The sequence below is a fragment of the Orycteropus afer genome, unplaced genomic scaffold, assembly GCF_000298275.1.
Source record: "Orycteropus afer afer isolate SDZICR_OR568_19922 unplaced genomic scaffold, OryAfe1.0 scaffold00208, whole genome shotgun sequence".
Lineage (NCBI taxonomy): Eukaryota > Metazoa > Chordata > Mammalia > Tubulidentata > Orycteropodidae > Orycteropus > Orycteropus afer.
The window spans coordinates 807,325-829,194 of NW_006921795.1; the positions used below are offsets into that span (position 1 = coordinate 807,325).

At 39.8% G+C, this 21,870-nt stretch overlaps 1 protein-coding gene across 1 annotated transcript in view; it reads right to left on the bottom strand.

Annotated features, from left to right (window-relative positions):
- Nucleotides 1-21,870, bottom strand: part of CFAP61 (cilia and flagella associated protein 61) — a 722,434-nt gene that overhangs the window by 179,420 nt on the left and 521,144 nt on the right. The window contains exons 22-24 of the mRNA XM_007948197.1: nt 12,537-12,864; nt 10,965-11,056; nt 2,071-2,276 (exon numbers count right to left, since the gene is read on the bottom strand). Coding sequence (XP_007946388.1) covers nt 2,071-2,276; nt 10,965-11,056; nt 12,537-12,864 — 626 coding nt within the window. The remainder of the gene's footprint in view (nt 1-2,070; nt 2,277-10,964; nt 11,057-12,536; nt 12,865-21,870) is intronic.

Genomic DNA, 21,870 nt, shown 5'->3' on the forward strand with positions numbered 1-21,870 from the left:
GGAAAGTGAATTTGCTCTGTAAATCTTCACTCAAATCAAAATAAAATAAAATAATCTTACTGGAAGAACAAATGTATCAAAATGCTCAAGACACTCTTGAAGAGGATGAACAAATTACATTAAAATTAAGAACGTTTGTTGATTGACACCATAAAGAAAGTGAAAAAATAAGCTACAAGGTGGGAGAAGATATATTAAAAATATGTAACCAAGACAGGTTTAGTATTCTGAGTCTACAAATAACTACTGTGAATTAATAAGAAAAAGACAGCCAAAAGAAAAATGGACAAATATCATAAATAGGTATTTCACAGAAAACTAATACAAATGACCCAGGAGTGAATGAAAAGGCACTCAATTGAATTATTAATCAGGAAAGGGCAAATTAAACATCAAGAAGATACCTTTTCACACCTATAGAACTAGCCAGATTTAAAAAATCTAACAGTAGCAAGTTTTGACAAGGCTGTTGAACAAAAGGAGATCTCCTTCACAGACAGAGGGAGTTTAAATAGATGCAGCTATATTGGGAAATATTTTGGTACCACGTAGTAAAGCTGAAGATGGGCAAGCCCTGTGACAGCAGTTCCAGTGTGAGGTATGTCCTATAGAAATCCTTGCACATGAGTATATTTTGAATGTTCACAATATTGTCTGTAATGGTCCCCAAACAGGAAACAATAGGGAAATAGATGAATGAATTGTGGCATAGTCTTATAACGGAATACTATGCAGCAGGGCAAGCAAATGAACTGTAGCTACATACATCAACATGGGAGTTTTCACAAACATAATGCTAAACAAATGCTGACTATTTCTGTAAGTCACAGTATCCACTCATAAATGTTGCTGTTGTTATGTACCATTGAGTTGGACCCGACTCATAGCAACCCCTCCTTGGGTTTCTCAGGTGGTATCACCTGAGATTGCCCAACCTTCCTTCCAAGGAGTGGCTGGTGGGTTTGAACAACCAGCCTTCTGGTTAGTCATAAATAGGAAAACTAATTAATATATTATTTAGAAAATCATGTGTAAGTGGTAAAACTTTAAAATTGGACTGGCAAATTACAGGCTGTGGACTAAATCTGGCCTGCTATGTTGGTAAATAAAGTTTTATGGGACACAGTCATATCTATTTGTTTACATATTGTCTATGGTGCTTTAGTGCTACATTGGCAAAGTTCAGTAGTTGTGACAAAGACCATACAGCCCACAAAACTGAAAACATTCACCATGAGGCTCTTTATAGAAAAGATATGCTGATCTTTACTTTACTGGAAAGAAAAGAAATGAAATGGTTAACCCAAACTTCAGGTCCTGGGATAAGAATTTATTTAAGGTAGGTTTGGGGCATGTAGATTTCCATGAGTATCCTTCAGAATATACACACATATACATTTTAGTTTATATGATATATTCTATAATTTAAATTTTTTCTTAGAGTCAAGGAAGAAAGATTCGTTCTGACCCTGGAAGCCACCCCTATGGGTATCAACAATACTGAAATTCTATAATTTACTTCCTACAGTCTATATCTGGTACTGTCTCTGCCATCATCTTGTTTTGTGGATTGTGGGAAATTCCCCTTGCTTTTGTGGATTTATATCATTCAACCTAATCAATCCCTCAGTGTAGGAATTCCCTCAACAATATCTTAGACAAATAGTCACCCCTCTTTTTCCTTTGCTGGGATCACAACAGCCTGTCTTGTCATTGTGGAGTTTCCAGCAAGATCAGATTCTTCCATATCCTGCTCTAAAATATACCTCTTACATTGATGACTATTGCTCTTAGCAGCGCTGTCTCTAAAGGGACTTGAATATTCATCTCATCCAGGCCAATGTGTGGTCACATGTGCTTATTCCCAGAGTACACGCACACTCCCCACATGACCCTTCACTCTGGGCCCATGGTAGTGGTCAGATATACTTTCTTATATTAGAATGAAATCATTGCCACTCTAGCTTCTCCCCATGGATTCCTGTTTAGGGGGACAACAAAACATGTTCTTCATTCATAAGACAACATATATTTACATCTCCTCTTTGTAAAATGTACCATACAACTTACCTATAGAGATCTGTGATCAGTTCATCCTCGTATCGAACACACAAGTTATTGAGGACTTGCTCATGTTGGCCAAACAGGCGGATGTAGTTGGAGGCAGGGAAAGGTTCCTTAGAAAGGCAGGTGATGGTTTCTACCATCTTGTACTTGTTAATATGAACTCTGAAGTAATTCCCATTTTTTGCATTACCTGTAACAATTTCTAAGCCCTGGTGGGTAAAAGGAGTGGGAATTAGAGAAACAATGTCAGAAACATTTCTGGGCTTTGAGAACTTTATCATAGCAATTTATTTTTCAAATCTAACAGATAGGTTATACTGAACATAACAGTAATGGGTACTGATTAAACTCAATAGAAAGTAAGAGTGTATCAGAAACCACATACTTGGACTTAATGACTGAATATTCCTCAGAATATTTCAAACTGTGATTATGTTGTTCTATGCTTACATCCAGACACATTCTCTATGACTCAATACCTCACACAGGTAATACATAACCTGGATGTATTCTCTTCAGTGAGGTGTTTAAAGATTGTTAATTTTCTTAGTTTGTCACACCACCTTTTTGAGAAAAACTTCCTAGTCAAAAGTGATCAGGAATAATTTCAGTTGTTTCAAAGATTACTTAAGTAAGAGAAACAATTACTGTTAAAGTGAATCCCCAGTTGCTGGGTTTGGGGCAGTTTGGTTACGTGCCGAAGTCTATTCCCAGGCAGAAGATTCAAGTCTACGGGCAATGCACATACATTTTCTGCAGGCGAATTTTGAGGTGTAAATTGTCAAGGGTATAGACTCCTGAGTTTATGGTCCTTAGGAATACTGGCTAAAAGTGCCATGTGAATCCAGATGATAAGGAAAGACACTGCCATGATCCTTATCACCATCCTTTTTCAGTTCCAGCCCCTGCAGGCCACCACCAAGCAGAGACATACTCCTTGCTGACTCAGGCAATCAAACTGAGAACCCTCAGTGGATAAGCATGGTGTTGTTGCTGTTTTTTTAACCTTTGCTTTAAACTCTTTCACCTTGAAGTGAGTACATGGTAATACTCATTGAACCTTTCTTGAATGCCGATACATTTAAGCATTTACTCTGCCTGAATGTGAATGTGGCATTTAGAAACCCAGGGTAAGTTGACTATACTAATCCCAAATATTTACTAAGTCACACAATTCACCTTGAGATTTCTTCCTAAGCAAGGGCATGTAGTTTAGCTGAGTTTTTAAATAAATTGAGGTAACTGGTGAGTGTCTGGGTATCACATGCCTAAAGACCCCCGAGGAGGAGTCATCCCACTGTAAAGGCACAAGGTGAGATACACAGAATGCAGTCAGGTAAATCTTGGGTCAATTCCAAGTATGGATAAGAAAATGGATATTTTTGGGGGAGATGACAAATCTAGGTTAGGAAAGGTACTGAGCATTCTGGGATAATGCCTCAAGGGTCCATCATTCATAAAGTCAGATGGATACAGAGAGGAAATCTACCTCAAAGTAAAGTGGGTAAAAAACCAAACATATAGTAAGGCATTATCTAACAAAAAAATGGTATGGCCACATAACAGAAGGAAGTGTATCTAATAATAATTATTGGTAAAATATATTTCATAACTGAGAAATATGTTAACAATAAACTTAATATGATAAAAGTAGTTTCTATATAGTACCATTCTATTTTTTTGGTATCAACATTTTAGTAAGATGTTCATGGCCATACTCTGTGGATGGGAAACTGGGTCATTTTCATTGTTTACCTTTTTGTTCATCTAACTATCTGTAGTTTCTAATTTTTAGCATGGATATCTATCACTTCTGAAATGAGAAAAAAAAAAAATGCTGGCTGTACTGTGCCAAACACCCAACTGTTGATGAGCAAACTGAGAGAGAGAAATGAAACAGAAACCAGATAAAGGAAGGGAGAGGAAGGAAGGAAGGGGAGGGAGATAAGGAGGGAAGGAAGAAGGGAGAAAAAAAGGAAGTCAAATCCTGAGGAGGAATCTCATGCAAAAGGGTGGGCTTATTGGCAGAAGAAGAAAGCCAGGCTTGAGCCACTGCAGGGTGTCTACTCTCCTTATCTGATCATCACAACTATTTCTCGTTGTTGTTGTGTTGTTATTTGCCATCGAGTCTGCCCCGACTCATAGCGACCCTTCCTTGGGTTTCGGAGGCAGTATCACTACGGAAGTAGGAATGCCCAACCTTCCTTCCGGGGAGTGGCTGGTGGGTTTGAACCGCCAGCCTTCTGGTTAGCAGTCAAGTGTCTTAGCCACTACGCTACCAGAGCTCCCCAACTATTTCTTAATCCCCCATTATTTTATTTTATTTTATTTTCCAGTCAGGTGTGTTTCCTCAGTTTATGACTTCTGAGGTTGAATAATGAATACCACCACCTGGGGTGGGGATAATTAACCTCAAACCAAACTCACTGCCATCAAGTTGATTCTGCCTCATAGAAACCCCCATTGGGTTTCCAAGGCTGTAAATCTTTACAGAAGAAGACTGCCTTATTTTCCTTCTGTGGAGCAGCTGGTGGGTTTGAACTGACGACCTTCTAGTTCACAGCCAAATGCCTTATCCACTATACCACCAGAGCTCCCTAATTGACATCAAGAGTCCAGTTACTCATCTGTACTATTTTCAGTGATTTTTTTTTTTGTTGTTGCCATGGATCTGGACTTTTGGTATGCTTATTTTTTTTTTATTTAAAGGTCCAGTAACAATTATTGGGTGTCCTTGATTGTGCTGTCAGCATACTCCTGTGCATATAAGCATTATAACCATGGGGGCTTAATGAGTGCAGAACACTGCCACACTAGAGAGACAGTCATGGTGAGATAATGGTGTAGTAAGTTGTGTTATGATAGCTAATCTTAACCATGGAAGTAGCTGTGTCCATTTTAATGAGATATGGCATTAAGCTAATGTGGGAACTCTAAATGCATCAAAATGTTTTCCATTGTCATTAAAGGCAATTCATATACAGAGGTTTTTCTCAGATGCTAATTACCTTTACAGGGTGGGAACAAGCCTATTTAAAGTCCCTCACTGCCATGGAGTTGATTCTGACTCATAGTGAGTGACGCCCATTGGGTTTCCAAGACTGTAAATCTTTATGGAAGCAGCCTGCCTCATTTTTCTTCCACAGAGCTCCTTATCTAGTCCCTAGGTCATTCCTATTCAGAGTCACTGACAGATCAGGAAAATCTAGTTGCTAATAAATGTGGGCCAGAATGTTTTCTGCCAATCCTCACAGAAAAACATTCTACTAAATGATGACTTCAGGCACCTTTGGGTCCTGCCACCCCATAAGGGATTCTGGGGTAATGATGACTATTTCCCACATGTTCTAATTCTATGGGCATGTATAATGTCTTCCTTTATTTTAAAGCATATAAAGAAATTATTGGGGAATTTGGATCTTGAATTCCAGATTTTGATAGAACAACTGGTTCTGGGTTTTTATTTTGTTTTTCTTGAATTCAACTATCCTATGAATTCCTTTATGATTTTAACAAAGGTTGGAAAATGGCTCCTGAATTCATGCCAAGTGGAAGCCACAGGATTAATCAGATTTTGTATTCAAGAAATCAAGTTCGTAGTCCTCACATGAACATGCAATTTTAAATTTAATAGTATCCAAGGCAGAATTTGTTGTGACAAATTTCTTTATTTCATGGTGTATAAGCCAACAAAGCATGTGGACTGGAATCTGTAAATTAGTTTATTGTGTAGACTATTTGGGATCCCCTTTCTTCCTTTTGTCAGGTACCTCTCAAAGAGATCATGAATTACTAAAGTATCTTCTTACTTAAACATTCATCTGTATTACATTTATAGTAGGAAGAGTAATATAGTTTTTCTAGTGGAATAGCATTCAATAGCCTTTATTCTTGATCAACTGGCTATATTTAGGTGACTGCTTGACTATTTTGGCAATAATTTTACATAATCAAATTAATTCCAACCCCAAAGATGGCCATGGAACAATCCTACTTTTTTTTTTCTTACATTTCCCTTTTTTTTTTTTTTTAACATTTCAAAATGTTAAAAAATCTGTTTCAATCTTTTGTATAATTAAAATGGATGCCCACTTGGCAAAATGGTTAATTAAAATCTGTGGTCCTATTCAAATACTGTTATAGTATCAGCAAAGAATCTATTTAAGTTGCATTTTTATTAAAACTCTCACTGTCTAAACACATCTTTTGGCTCTACCTCTGACGTTATTCTCAGAAAGACCCAGTGGTTCATAAATAAAATGACACTGCGAGCATGAGATCATACAGTGTCCTTGAATTTAATTCTGCTTGACATCAAGCTCAATATTGTTTAGCTCTTCTCCATAGTTAAAAAAAAAACAAAACTCACTGCCATCAAGTTGATTCTGATTCATAGAAATCCCCAATGGGTTTCTTTATGGGAGTAGACTGCCTTATCACTCTTCTGTGGAGCAGTTGAGCGGTTCAAACTGCCAGTCTTTTGGTTAGCAATGAAATGTCTTAACCACTACCCCACTAGAGCTCCTTCTATTCCATATTAGGCTCAGATTATTTATCTGTGATGATTAAAATGTTCTACCTCTAATCATATCATCAGAGCTTCATTCTGTTTGACTTTAGAGGTTGCCAAGGCAGAACATTTAATTAACTACTTCATTGGTTGCTGTTGTTAGGTGTCATCGAGTCAGCTCCAATTCAAAGTGACCCTATGTACAGCAGAACAAAACACGGCCTGGTCCTGCACCATCCTCACAATCCTTGCTATGCTTGTGTCCATTGGTGTAGCCACTGTGTTAATCCATCTTGTTGAAGTCTTCCCCTTTTTTGCTGATCCTGTTTTACCAAGCATGATATCCTTCTCCAGGGAATAGTCCCTTCTGACTATATGACCAAAGTAGGTGAGACAAAGTCTCACTTGCATTCTCATTTCCAAGGAGCATTCTGGCAGCACTCCTTTCAGAACAGATTTGTTCATTCTTCTCAGAGTCCATGGCATTTCAGTATTCTTCAACAACACATAATAAGGGCATCAACTATTCTTCAGTATTCCTTATACATTGTCCAGGTTTCACATGCATATGAGGCAATTGAAAATACTATGGCTTGGGTTAGGCACACCTTAGTCTTCAAAGTGACATCTTTGCTTCTTAACACTTTAAACAGGTCATTTGCAGCAGATTTGCCCAGTGCAATATGACATCAGATTTCTTGACTGCTGCTTCCATGGATGTTGATTGTGACTCCAAATAAAATGAAATCTTTGACAACTTCAATCTTTTCTCCATGATGTGATGTTGCTTATTGGTCCAGTTGTGAGGGTTTTAGTTTGCTTTATGTTGAAGTATAATCCATACTTATTCATTGCAAATACCATTTTTCAACAACATAAACAGTGGCTGTACATGTGGACCTTGCAAATTGGAATGTACAGGAATTAGATCAACTATATCTGTGGAAAGAGATGATGGAGAACCTCAATATCTCCAGCCAAACAAAGTCAAGAGGTGACTGTGGAACAGACCATCAACTGCTCATGTGAAAGTTCAAGTTGAAGCTGAAGGAAATTAAAATAAATCCATGAGAGCCAAAATATGACCTTACATACAACCTGAATTTAGAGACTAAAGAACAGATTTGACCCACTGAACACCAATGACCAGACAAGTTGTTGGATGACATCATGAACATCATCCATTAAGAAAGTCAATGGTCATTAAAAAGACAGGAAAGGAAGACAAGACCAAAATGAGTGTCAGTAGAGACTCTGAAACCTGCTCTTGAATGGAGAGTAGCTAAAGTGAATGGAAGAAGTGATGAAATAAAAGAGTTGAACAGAGGATTTCAAAGGGCAGCTCAAGAAGACAAAGTAGTATAATGAAATGTGCAAAGAACTGGAGTTAGAAAACCAAAAGGGAAGAACACACTCAGCATTTCTCAAGCTGAAAGAACTGAAGAAAAAAATCCAAGCCTTGACTTGCAATATTAAAGGACTCTATGGGCAAAATGCAAGGCTCTAGGTATTGATGGAATATCAATGGGATTTTTCAACAAATAGATGCAGCACTGGAGGTGCACACTCATTTACGCCAAGAAATTTGGAAGACAGCTAATTGGCCAACTGATTAGAAGAGATCCATATCTGTGTCCATTCCAAAGAAAGGTGATCCAACAGAATGTGGAAATTACTGAGCAATATCATTAATATCACACCCAAGTAAAATTTTGCTGAAGATAATTAAAAAACGGAGCAGTATGTTGTTGTTGTTGTTAGGTGCCATCAAGTTGTCTCCAACTCATAGCAACCTTATGGAGAACAGAACAAAACACTGCCTGATCCTGTGCCAGCCTCATAGTCCATGCTATACCTAGTCCATCATTGCAGCCACTATGTCAATCCACCTTGTTGAGGGCCTTTCCCCTTTTTGTTGACCTTCTACTTTACAAAGCATGATATCCTTCTCCAGAGAATGGTCCCTTCTGACAACATGACCAAAGTAGGTGAGACGAAGTCTGGCCATTCTCACTTCCAAGGAGCATTCGGCTGTACTTCTTCCAGGACAGATTTCTTGGATTTTTTAGCAGCCCATGGTACTTTCAGAATTCTTTGCCAACACCACAACTCAAAAGCATCAACTCTTCTTTGGTCTTCCTTATTCATTGTCCAGCTCTCACATGCATATGAGGGGATTGAAAATACCATGACTTTAGTTATGCACCTTAGTCTTCAAGGAGACGTCTTTGCTCTTCAGCACTTGAAAGAGGTCTTTTGCAGCAGATTTGCCCAGTGCAATACATCTTCTGATGAAAGACATACTGCTGAGAAAAACACACTCCTCAGAGACATGCTCTGCTGAGAGACATGCATTGCTGAGGGAGAGACACACATGGCTAGGAGAAAGACTGAAAGAGACTGTTGGCTGAGAGACAGCAGGCTAAGAGAGACTGAACATTGTCCCTGAACTTAAATTGTAGCTTGGTGCTTCCCTAATAAACCCCATAATCTGTGAGTTCTGTGTGGTGACTGCAGCAAATTATCGAAGCCAGCAGAAAGGTGGTGGGTGCTGCGGGAGGAACACTTGGTGTTAGGGTTGATGAAAGGGCTGGAGGGAGGCAACATGTCTTCCCTCTCAGGAATAGGCCTTGGACTGTTGATGGTGATACTGTCTTGTGGGGTTAGAGGAGATCAGAAGATGCAGCCTCCTTGCCTCTTTGGCAAATCCTTAATAATCCAAGAAGTTCAGAGAAGTTAGACAACTTGTTGAAGGTCACATGGGAACTAAATGGAAGAGCTGAGATTCAGATTTTCTGAGGGAGAGGAGAGAGGGGTCAATAGCTTGTGTGATTTTGAGTCTGCTCTCTTTTAAGGAATTTCCCTGGAACTTCATCCAACAACTATTTATATCTCATTGGCCAGATTCTGCTACATAAACAACACTATCTTCAAGGAGATCTAGGAAATGTCTTTATCACATCATTGACCCTCAAAAATATACAGGAGTCACTGATGAAAAAGCAAACATAACCCATCAGAAAGGAAAGTCCTACTTGAGAGCAAACACCAGTTTGGGACTATCTCTCAGAGAATCTTACTTGAGCAACTCTCCAACTGGACGAGCTATTGCATCCTTTCTGGTTGCCATTAACCCAGGTAAAGTCCCATCCCCATAGTGTCTGGTTTTCTTGAATGGCCCTTTTGGTGTCATTCAGGGTCAGCAGGAAAATAGTAGGGCCTGAACAGCCATTTCAGCCCCTAAGCAGTTTACCTATTACATTGTCCCCAAAGTGGTTATTCTAGTTCTCTACTGATGTGTCACAAATTACCTCAAACCTTAGTGGTTTAAAATAATAACAAACTTTTATAACCTAACAGTCTCTGAGGGTCAGAAATTGGGATTAGCTTAGATGCAGAGTTCTGGCTCAAGGTCTCTCATAAATTTGCAGTCAAGATGTTAGAATCTGAAGGCTTGACTTGGGCTAAATCTACTTCCAAAGTGGCTCACACACATGACTGGCAAATTGATAATGGCTGTTTCCAGGAAGTCTCAATTCTTCACCATATGGGTTTTTGCTAACTGCTGCTTGAGTGATCTGGGACCACAGCAGCAAGATCCAAGAGGGAGAAATTTGGGAATTGTAGTATCTTTTATGATCTAGCCTTGGAAGTCACACTGTTGTTTCTGTAATATCTTATTGGCTACACAGGTCTGCCCTATTCAGTGGGAGAGGGACCACACAAATGAATCCCAGGGGGTGAGAACCATTAGAGGTCATCTTGGCTGGCTACCACAGTGGATTCCTGATATGAAGGAACACTTTATACTAAAGACTTTGAATAAAAACACCTCACCTTCCTGTAAATCAGGGCTTCGAACAAGGTCAAACTGGTTCATCATGGCCAATGAAGTGAAACTAGAGCAAATTACAATTTTTCAAATTTGGGTGATCCAGAACACTAACTGGAACAGCGAAAATTATGGGTTGAAGCTCTGGAATGAGAGACTTGGGAGAGGCATAGTGAGCACTTTCTGGAACCTGATGGCTGATATTGGATTAATGCCAAGACTGTGGACAGTATCACACATTCAAAGTGGTAAGGTTGGCTGCCATCTTTGAACTAGGTACTGTTGTTTTTGACTCAGTTGGTCAAGAGATTTGGTTGCTATGCCATGTGCATGCTGACCTTGTTTTCTAAGAGGGAGATTCAGTTTCTATCAGGACTTTGACCCATAATTTTTCCCATTCCAGTTAACGTTTCACTTCAAACACATTTTAAAAATTTGGGTCCGTTTGGTGTTCTTTTGTCAGCCATGACTGAACTGGGCTAAACTGGTTTGAAGCCCTGCTATAAACAAAGTTCTATATTTAAAAGTAAAATGAAATTAAAGAATAATACTTACAAAATCAGGCTGAGACATCTGTACCTCCAAGGGAGTTGGAATAGCAGGCTTGGCAATGTGCAGATAATGGTAAGACCCAGGAAGAATGCCACCTAGAGGAAACAACAAATGTTTTCCATAGTTTAAAGTACTTCTCAATGAAGTAGGTAACAGAGCTTATATTTTCACCACAATACAGACAAAGGGAGATGGTTACATGGCATATGTGCCTCAAAGTTTACCACTAAAATACTACTATTAGAAAGGAACTACTTGGGATGGTTAGACTTCAATCAATATTTTATATGCATGTCCCACTACACCCCATACTCCAAGCTGATCCAATGTATCCTATGATTTCCCATAATTCCTGGCACCCTAATCTATACATTCCAAAGCCAGATTAAGATCTTTAGAAGTGTTAAATGTTGCAATGGTGTTCTTATTCCTCATTAACCCCTCAATATGTAACCAAAATATTTTAAAAATGAGCTTTATAAGGAAAGCTCTTCATTCTTACTTTTGGAAAGCAGTCAAACAAAACCAAACTAACTGCTGTTGAGCTGGATCTGACTCAAGCAACCCCTCCCTGGATTTCCAAGGTGGGATCACTACAGAAGTGGATTGCCCAACCTTCCTTCTAAGGGGTGGCTGGTGGCTTTGAACTGCCATCCTTCTGGTTAAGAGTCAAATGCCTTAGACACTATGCCACCAGAGCTCATTATCAAGTTCTTAATATTTTGTTAGCTTGTCTCTGAAGTATGAGCCTTATCTACCTCTGTTCTCTGACACCTATCCCTTCTCTTCCTTTCCCATGGCACCACCCTTCTTGATGTTTCATCCAGTGTAAGAAATAGGTGAGGACCTCTGTGTGGCCATTTAGTTGGGTAGAAAAAAAGAAAGGCTGGGCTTTTGTCTCTGTGCCTGACGTTCCATTTACTCTATTAGGACCCAAGGACACCATGGAAGTTTATGGATGGCTTTCATGGTTGGTTCATGAACCTTATGGGATTGAATATACAATTTGGTAAGCAAGTACATTTTTCTGGTATACATAGTCCACAATATACAAAGACACCAGTTTTAAAGGTGTCTCTCACCACCCCCAAAAGTGAAGAAACCTTGTGTTACTCATGAAATGATCTATATAGGGATCAACCAGGCTAAGGGAATGAAAATGGACTATTTTACATCTGTAAATGGTTCAGTTCATGCACCCAGATAGCAGGATAAGACTTGGGCTAGTCAGAAATGATCTCTTTATTTCTGAATTGAGTATAAATGGAAGCTTTGGGTTAGATATCAGGGCATACTGTCTCTCCTCCCCTAGTCTCAGTTTCTTTATCTATAAAATGGGGACCATGGTTGTGACATGGGACATAATAAGTGCTTAAAGTGCAAAGCACCATAATAATAATAATGCCAGATCCATAATAAACACTTAAAATTAGATAAAACCATCCTCTGCCTTCAGCTAAGAGCCTGAAGAGTCGCCTCACCAAATCTAAAGAGAAACAGAAAGGGCTGGTCTAAATGCTGATCCAGATCCAACTAGAGGCTTCATTTGGGGAAGAGGGTGGCCTATTCACATACCTTGGATCTTAGGTCCCTTGTACATGGGAATGAGTCGATCAAGATCAGCTGGTGGCTCAGTCATAGGCTCCAGGGTTGGATCAAAGAGACTAAGCATAGCTGCTGCAAGCTGAAAGCCAATTTCTTTGGAATTGAAGTTGCTGTGAGTCCACTCATTGGAATAGTATCGATTGGAGAATTTGGTGAGGGACCCAGCAGCTCTGATGGCTATGTCATTGGTGTGGAAGTTGGTATCAATCACAAGTCGGCCATCATAGACAAGACATGCATCATTGAATGCTTTAAAAGTTTCATAATCCACGTTTTTTTCACAGAAGCTGAAGAACATCTAAAAATTGAACAATCACATTACTCAGTTACCACCCTTCGTTTTACTTTTCCAAGAGTGTGACAGTCTCTAGGATATTTTATTATTTGGGGAACACACAAAAAAAATCTAAAAGCTTGTCATAATGTGTGTGTGTGTGTGTCAGAGAAAGAAAGTTTGTGTTTTTTAAAAGAATTTATTGTGCTTTGGGTGCAAATTTATAGAGCAAAAATTATTTTACATTCAAGAGTTCATGTACATTTGATTTCATGACCTGATTACCATTTCAAACCAAAATAAACTCTCTTCCCCTCATGTCCCTGTGACTATACCCTCCCTGTGCCATTCTTAACTATGGGCACTTGTCTGTCCAGCTTTCCCTCTGTGTGAATTCTGTCCCTCTGGTGCCCCATAGTCGATTGCTCTAAGGGTGTATCTCCCTAGAGTAGGTGGTGCATAGCCTTGGGACAGGTGTTCCACATGTAGGTCTTTCTACTGTTGGGCTTAGAGCCAATCCATGGGACTCCAATTCTAGACCCAAAGGGTAATCTGGGGCCACAGTCTTGGAGGTTCCACCAGACTCTATCCAACCAGTGATTCTGGTAATTTTTGTGCTTTTGGATATTGTTCCACATTTTTCCTCCCACTCTATCCAGGATCTCCAGGTTTGATCCTTTTCTGAGTAGTTGGCATTGGTAGCTGGGCACCATTTAGTTCTTCTGATCTTGGGGTCCATCATATCCTTGGACTAATTGCTTCTAGATGCCTTTGATTTTCTTCACTCTTCTTTGCTTCAGATGAGAGGAGACCAAAAGATTTTAAGACCCCAGTCACTACTCACCAAAGTAGGTTATGGAACAAGATTTTTATGTATGGTGTAGTGCATAAGGCATTTGACAGCTAACCAGAAGGTTGGTGATTCAAACTCACAAGCTACTCTGCTGAAGGAAGACTGGGCAACCTACTTCCATAAGGATATACCACCTCAGAAGCCCAAAAGGGGTTGCTATGAGTCAAACTCATATCGATGGCAGTGAGTTTGGTTTTTTGATTTATGTTGTACCAGTTCAGTTTGGTGTCCCCTGAGACTATGGTCCTGAGTCGGCAGGCCCAGTGATTCTCTCTCTCAAAGTGTATGGTTGTCTGTGAGAGGTTACTCAATTCTGTCTTCTGTTGCTTCTGTAATGTGTGTGGCTAATTTGGTAGCACGAGGGCATATGTAAGATTATCTTCAGCTAAATCTATCCTTGGTCTAGGGTATATGCCTTTTTGCCAACCCCCACCTGATCTTCTCACTTGTCTATGCATTTATCTGTAGCCTGGTGTTTGGTGTTAGTGGTAATGTAGTATTTTGCATATACTATTATTTGCCTCTGTTGTCTATATCTTATGTGCCAATTTCAGTGTCCTTCCTTTCCCCAATGTCATATCATGCTGGTCACAAACTCTTTCCATACTGTCCCTCCCTCACTCAAATCAACATGTGACCCCTAACTAGCCTGAAATTTTCCCCCCTTTCCTTCCCATGTCTGGTAAACTACAAAGTAAGTTTCCTTCCCTAAGTAAACCTTTCCTTGACTTTTTACAATAATGTTGTTGTTAGGTGCTGTTGAGTCATGTCTGACTCATAGTGACCCTATGCACAGCAGAACGAAACACCGCCCAGTCCCATACCAGCTCCACGATCCTTGCTATACTTGAGCCCATCACCGCAGCCACTGCATCAATCCATCTCGTTGAGGGCCTTCCCCTCTTCATCGACCCTCTACCTTACCAAGCATGACATTCTTCTCCAGGGAATGGTCCCTTCTTCTGACAACAAGACCAAAGTAGATGAGATGAAATCTGGCCATTCTCGCTTCAAAGGAGCATTCCAGCTGCACTTCCTCCAGGACAGATCTGTTAGTTCTTTTAGCAGTCCATGGTACTTTCAGCATTCTTTGCCAGCACCACAACTCAAAAGCATCAATTCTTCGGTCTTCCTTATTCATTGTCCAGTTCTCACATGTAAACAAGGCAATTGAAAATATCATGGCTTGTGTCAGGCATATCTTAGTCCTCAAGGAGACATCCTTGCTCTTCAGCACTTGAAAGAGGTTTGTTGCAGCCAACTTGTCCAGTACTACACATCATCTAATGTCTTGACTGATGCTTCCATTGGCATTGATTGTAGAATCAAGCAATGTGAAGTCTTTGACAACATCAATCTTTTCTCCATTTATTGTGATGCTGCTTGTGGGTCAAGTTGTGAGGATTTTTGTTTTCTTTATATGGAGATGTAATCCATACTGCAGACTGTATTTTTCAATCTTCATCACTAAGTCATCTTCACTTTCAGCAAGCAAAGTTGTGTCATCAGCGTATCACAGCTTGTTAATGATTCTTCCTCCAATCATGATGCCACATTCTTCTTCATATAATCCAGCTTCTCAGATTATTTGCTCGGCATGCAGATTGAACAAATATGGGGAAAGGCTACAACCCTGATGCACTCCTTTCTTGATTTTAAACCATGCAATGTCCCTTTCTTCTGTTCGAACAACAGTCTCCTGGTCAATATACAGGTTCCTCATGAGCACAATCAAGTGTTGTGGAATTCCCATTCTTCTCAATGTCATCCACAATTTGTTATGATCTACACAATTAAATGTCTTTGCATAGTCAATAAAACACAAGTAAACATCTTTCCAGTATTCTTTGCTTTCAGCCAAGACACATCTGACAGCAGCTATGATATCCCTTGTTCCACATCCTCTTCTGAATCCAGCTTGCACCTCTGGAAGTTCTCTGTCAATATACTGCTGCAACCATTTTTGAATTATCTTCAGTAAGATCTTACTTGCGTGCAATATTAATGATATTGTTTGACAATTTCCACATTCTGTGGGATCACCTTTCTTTGGAATGGGTACAAATATGGATCTCTTCCAGTCAGTTGGCCAGGTAGCTGTTTTCCAAATCTCTTGGCATAACTGAGTGAGTGTCTCCAGTGGGGCATCTGTCTGTTGAAACATCTCAATGGGTATTCCATCAATTCCTGGAGCCTTGTTCTTCACTAATTCCTTCAGTGCAGCTTCAACTTCTTCCTTCAATATCATTGGTTCTTGATCATATGCCACCTCCTGAAATGGATGAAAATCGACTAGTTCTTTTTGGTACAGTGACTCTGTGTATTCCTTCAATCTTCTTTTGATGCTTCCTGCATCATTCAGTATTTTGTCCATAGAATCTTTCAATATTGCAACTCAAGGCTTAAATTTTTTCCTCAGTTCTTTCAGCTTGAGAAATGCTGGGAATGTTCTTCCCTTTTGATTTTCTAACTCCAGGTCTTTGCACATTTCATTATAGTGAATGGCTTTGTCTGCTCGAGCTGCTCTTTGAAATCTTCTGTTCAGCTCTTTTATCTTGTCACTTCTTCCATTTGCTTTAGCTACTCTCTGCTCAAGGACAAGTTTCAGAGTCTTCTCTGACATCCATTTTGGTCTTTTCTTCTTTCCTCATCTTTTTACTAACCTCTTGCTTTCTTCATGGATGATGTTCTTGATGTCATCCCTGATTCTTCTGGTTTTCAGTCATTGGTGTTCACTGCATCAAATCTATTCTTTAGATGATCTCTAAATTCAGGAAGGATAGATTCAAGATCATATTTTGGCTCTAGTGGACTTGTTTTACCTGTCTTTATCTTCAAGTTGGACTTGCATATGAGCAGTTGATAGTCTGTTCCACAATCAGCTCCTGGCCTGATTTTGGCTGAAGACATTGAACCTTTCTGTCACCTCTTACCACAGATGTAGTCAATCTGATTCCTGTGTATTGCATCTGGCAAAGTCCACGTATATAGCTGCTGTTTGTGTTGTTGTAAAAAGGTATTTGCAATGAATAAGTCGTTGCTCTTGCAAAATTCTATCATGGGATTTCAAGCATCATTTCTCTCACCAAGGCCAAATTTTCCAACTACCGGTGATTCTTCTTTGTGTCCAACTTTTGCATTTCAGTCACCAGTGATAATTAACACATCCTGATTGCATGTTTGGTCAATTTCAGACTGCAGAAGCTGATAAAATCTTCAATTTCCTCATCTTTGGCTTTGGTAGTTGGGAGCTCTGGTAGCATAGTGGCTAAGATACTTGCCTGCTAACCAGACGGCTGGTGGTTCAAACCCACCAGCCACTCCTCGGAAGGAAGGTTGGGCAATCCTACTTCTGTAGTGATACTGCTCGGAAACCCAAGGAGGGGTCGTTATGAGTCGGGTTTGACTCGACGGCACATAACAACAACAACAACAGTTGGTGCATAAATTTGAAAAATAGTCATATTAACTGCTCTTCCGTGTAGGCATATGGATATTATCCTTCACTGACAGCACTGTACTTCAGGACAGATCTTGAAACATCCTTTGTAATGATGAATGTCAAGCCATTCCTCTTGAAATTGTCATTCCTGGCATAGTAGACCACATGGTGGTCTGATTCAAAATGGCCCAAACTGGTCAATTTCAGCTCACTAATGCCCAGGATATCAATCTTTATGCACTCCATTTCATTTTTGCCAACTTCCAATTTTCCTAGATTCATGCTTCATACATTCCATGTTCTGATTATTAATGGATGTTTGCAGCTATTTCTCCTCAATTTGAGTCGTGCCACATCAGCAAATGGAGATCTCAAAAGCTTTATCTTATCCATATCATTAAGGGTTGTTCTACTCTGGTGATGCAGCTCTTTCCTGGTCCTATTTTGAGAGCCTTCCAAGCTAAGTGGCTTATCCTCCTACACTGTATCGGACAGTGTTTCCAGGCTATTCATAAAGTTGTCCAGTAATGTATCAGACAGTGTTTCTCTGCTATTCATAAGGTTTTCCTTGGCCAATTATTTGAGAAATGGATGGCTTTCTCCTTCTTCCTTGTCTGTCTCAGTCTGTAAGCTGTTAAAACCTGTGCACCATGTGCAATGCTATTGAATTTGAGACAGCAGTGGCACAGCCTCAAGCCTCACAGCAACACACCACCACAGTAGGACAAACTCACAGACAAGTTTATCTCCCTTAGCTGTTCAAAACCTCTCCACCCTCCCCACCCTCCCCTTACATAGATCCCTGCCTCTTTCCCACAGCTTGGGAGGGGCATGACCTGGGACCTCAGCCTTGCTGGGATCCCTGCCTCTGCTTCCTCACTCTGTCCTGGTCCCCCCTCCCCCCGCTAGCTTTTCTCTACTTTCCCCGGCTTTCCCACCACTTGGGAGGGCCATGACCTGGATCCCTGGCCTTACCTGGATCCCTGCCACTGCTTTCTAGATCACTATTTACAATAATGGGTTCATACAATATTTGTACTTCTGTGATTGACTTATTTCACTCAGTATAATTCATCCACATTGTGAGATGGTTCATGTATTCTTCATTATTCTTTTATGTTGCATAGTATTCTAATGTGTGAATGTACCGTAGTTTGGTTATTTACTCATCTGTTGATGGGCATTTAGGTTGTTTCCATCTCTTTGCTATAGTGAATTGTGTTGCGATGAACATGAGTGTGCATATGTCTGTTTGTGTCCTTGTCTCTCACCTCTTTAAGATATATTCCTACTAATAGAATTTCTGGATTAAATGATATTTCTATTTTCAGTTTTCTAAGGAAAGATCCATATCATTTTCCACGATGGTTGTACCATTTTACAGTCCCACCAGCAGTGTGGGAGCTCTGGTACTATAGTGCCTAAGGCATTTGACTGCTAACCAGAAGGCTGGCGGCTCAAATCCACCACCCACTCCTCGGAAGGAAGTATGGGTGATCTACTTCCATAGTGACACCCCCTCAGAAACCCAATGAGGGGCCGCTAAGAGTCAGATCCATCTCCACAGTAGTGACTCCCTGACCCTGACCGGCAGTGTATGAGAATTCCAATCTTTCTGCAATCTCACCAGCATTTGTTATTTTCTGTCTCGTTGAAGTTTGCTATTATTGCTGGGGTGACATGGTATCTCATTGTTCTTTTGATTTGCATCTCTCTAATGGCTAATGATCATGAGCATTGATTTTGACTGTCTTTGGTATCAAGAGAAACTAAAGATAATCTGATGTCACACTTTGTTATCATTCAGTTTAGAGTATAAATGGAAGTTATCCTGTAAAGGGAAGGACAGCAAGTGATGGAAGACTTATCCTAAGAGTAAATATTTTTTACTTGTGGTGGTCCTGGTTGATGCAAACTGTTAATGTATTTGGCTGTTAACTGAAAGGTCAGAGGGTCAAGTCTACTCAGAGGCTCCTTGGAAGGAAGACCTCATGATCTTCTTGAGAAAAATCAGCCTTTGAAAAAAACCCTGTGGAGAACAGTTGTAGTTGGAACCACCTGAGATTGACGTGAGTTAGAATTGGCCTGATGTCCAATGGACTGAATTGCCTCCAATTATGCTCTTTCTCTAACATTTAGGTCTCTCTTCTTTCTTGAGGACACCTCATCCAATCACGAGGCTTCAAATTATCCTATTCCTCACCTGTTGAGCCCAGTAAGCCCATCCCTACTGGATGCCACAGAGAGGATAAGAGTACCATCAGCCCCGAGTCTGAGCTCCTGACTTATTGCCTCAAGCCATGGTATGGCAGGCATTAATTCAATAAATATTTATAGAGTACTGGCCACATGCAAGGCATAGTGCTATAGAGATGCCACAAATCCCTCTGCATGCAACATAGAAGTTGTTTGTATGCACCCCTCCATTCTCTGCTCAAATTTCAATACATTCTCATGCTCTTCTGGACATCTTTTTCTATATTGATGCTGAAAGTTACTGAAATAGTCCAAGTAATTATGTTTAAGTCTTCAGTTATTACTGGAGTAGTTAATGTAAGTTCAATTATTTTTACCTAAATATAATTGACTATTTTATTAAAAGCATGCAAATACATACATACATATATATACATATATATATGATATGGGTCCTAAACATACTGATGGCTACCTCCACATTTCTTTTACATGGCTGCTTTACATACCTCACTGCCCCCTTCTGTACAGCCATCAGCTGTTCTGGGCCAGAGGCACTGCTTTTCCATGTCCCCAACACACCCATGGCTGGTGCAGGGAGCCCATTAATCTTACACTTCCCAGTATGGTAGTCACTAGTGAAATGTGACAATATGATTTTAAATCTAAATTAATTAAAATTAAATAAAGTTCAAAATTCAGTTCTTCAATCATAGTAGCCCTTATTAAATGCTCAATAGACGTAAGTAGCTAGGCGTATCTGCCCTGTCTAAAAATGTTCTTTATCTAGCCTATTAGACAGGGTAGATAAAGAACATTTTTATAATCACAGAAAGTTAATTGAAGAGTGCTGGATTCAGATTCATCATCTCTGTGATCTCCCTTTTTCTCCCCCAGAGAGTCAATGTGGTTGTCTCCCCTTTCCATGCCTTAATTCACTCAATTATTTAATTCTACCACAGACAGCTTCTTTTCTAATCTCTTTAAAATTCTGTCTTATAATTCTTATCCAATGACTGCAGGAAAGTATATTTCTCTGAGTCTCTCTCTGACCCTGAATCTTTCAGTCTCCCTACCTACCATTTTTCCTTCTCCTCTCCCTTCTCATCTTTCATCCTTGATTCGAGCAAAAATTTACTTAACACGTAAGTTATACAATTGCTCTAAACCAAAACACCAAATTCACTGCCATCAATTCAATTCCAAGAGTTGATTCCGACTCATGGAGACCCTTTTGAGTTTCTGAGGAGGTAAATCTTTACACAAGTAGGTTGCCCAGTCTTCCTTCTGCAGAGTGCTGGTGGGTTTGAATCACCATCTTCTGGTTAGCAGTCAAATGCCTTAGGCACTACACCACCAGAGCTCCTTTACAATTGCTACACCTATCTAAAAATATGGAAAGCCATTTGATTTGAGTTTAAATTACAAAAAAAAAAAAAAAAAAACAATGCAATCAACCTCTTGAAGCCTTGAAAATTTCCAGAATTTCCATTCAGTATCCCCTCAAAGGTCATTTCCACCTACCAGTGTTTTTTTTTTTAATTAAACTTATTTTTCATTAAGTAAAGGAGCTCTGGTGGCTCAGTGGTTAAGGCATTCGGCTACTAACCAAAACGTCAGTAGTTTGAACTCACCAGCTGCTCTGTAGGAGGCAGATGAGGCAGTCTGCTTCTGTAAAGATTTAGAACCTTGGAAACCTTATAGAGCAGTTCTACTCTGTACTTCAGGGTCACTATGTGTCAGTAAGTAGTGTGTTAAGTATATAGTAAAGCCTGTGAAAGCTAGAATCTGTATAAGGAAGAAACTTGCCAGAGAAGGAAAATTCAAAGATTTTCCACTAATAGAATAGAAAGTGTTCTCTCACAGATTTCATTGTACTAGTTCTTTTTACTGGGTTTTCAAGATTACTAGTATTGCAGTATTATTTAATACTGTTTTGGTGTAGACATTCATGACTTTGGCTATTTGGGGCTTCATAGGAGCTTGAAACTAGACTGAAAATGAAATTACATTATGTAACACCGTTAAGGGGAACATGTATTCTAAGTTATAGTTCTGGCGGCTGCTGTATCTATCCACTGATCCCATTCTCAGGACATTTGCTCTTAGAACCCAGATGCCATCTTCTGAGGAAGCCCAATCTCATGGATGAGCCATGTATAAATGTTCTGGCTAAAACCACAACTGGAGGTGAGCCAGAATTAACAACCAGATATGTGAGTTAGCAGCCTTTCAGATGACCCCAGCCTTAGCCACTATCGGACAGCAACTGCATGGAAGATCCAGCCCCAAGTACTCCTACACCTGCCTGGTTGAGCTCAGTCAAACCTCAGAACTAGGAGAGATAATAATAATAATAATTTATTGTTGTTTTATGTCATTAAATTTGGGGTGATTTGTTATTCAGCAATAGATAAACTGAACAGTTAGAAAACAAAACTCAAAATCTGTGACTGTAAGTCCACTCCCCACAATCCTTCAGACACAGAAACCCCTGGCAGGTGACTGCTTTCTTCACTCCCCATTCAGAGAATGAAGT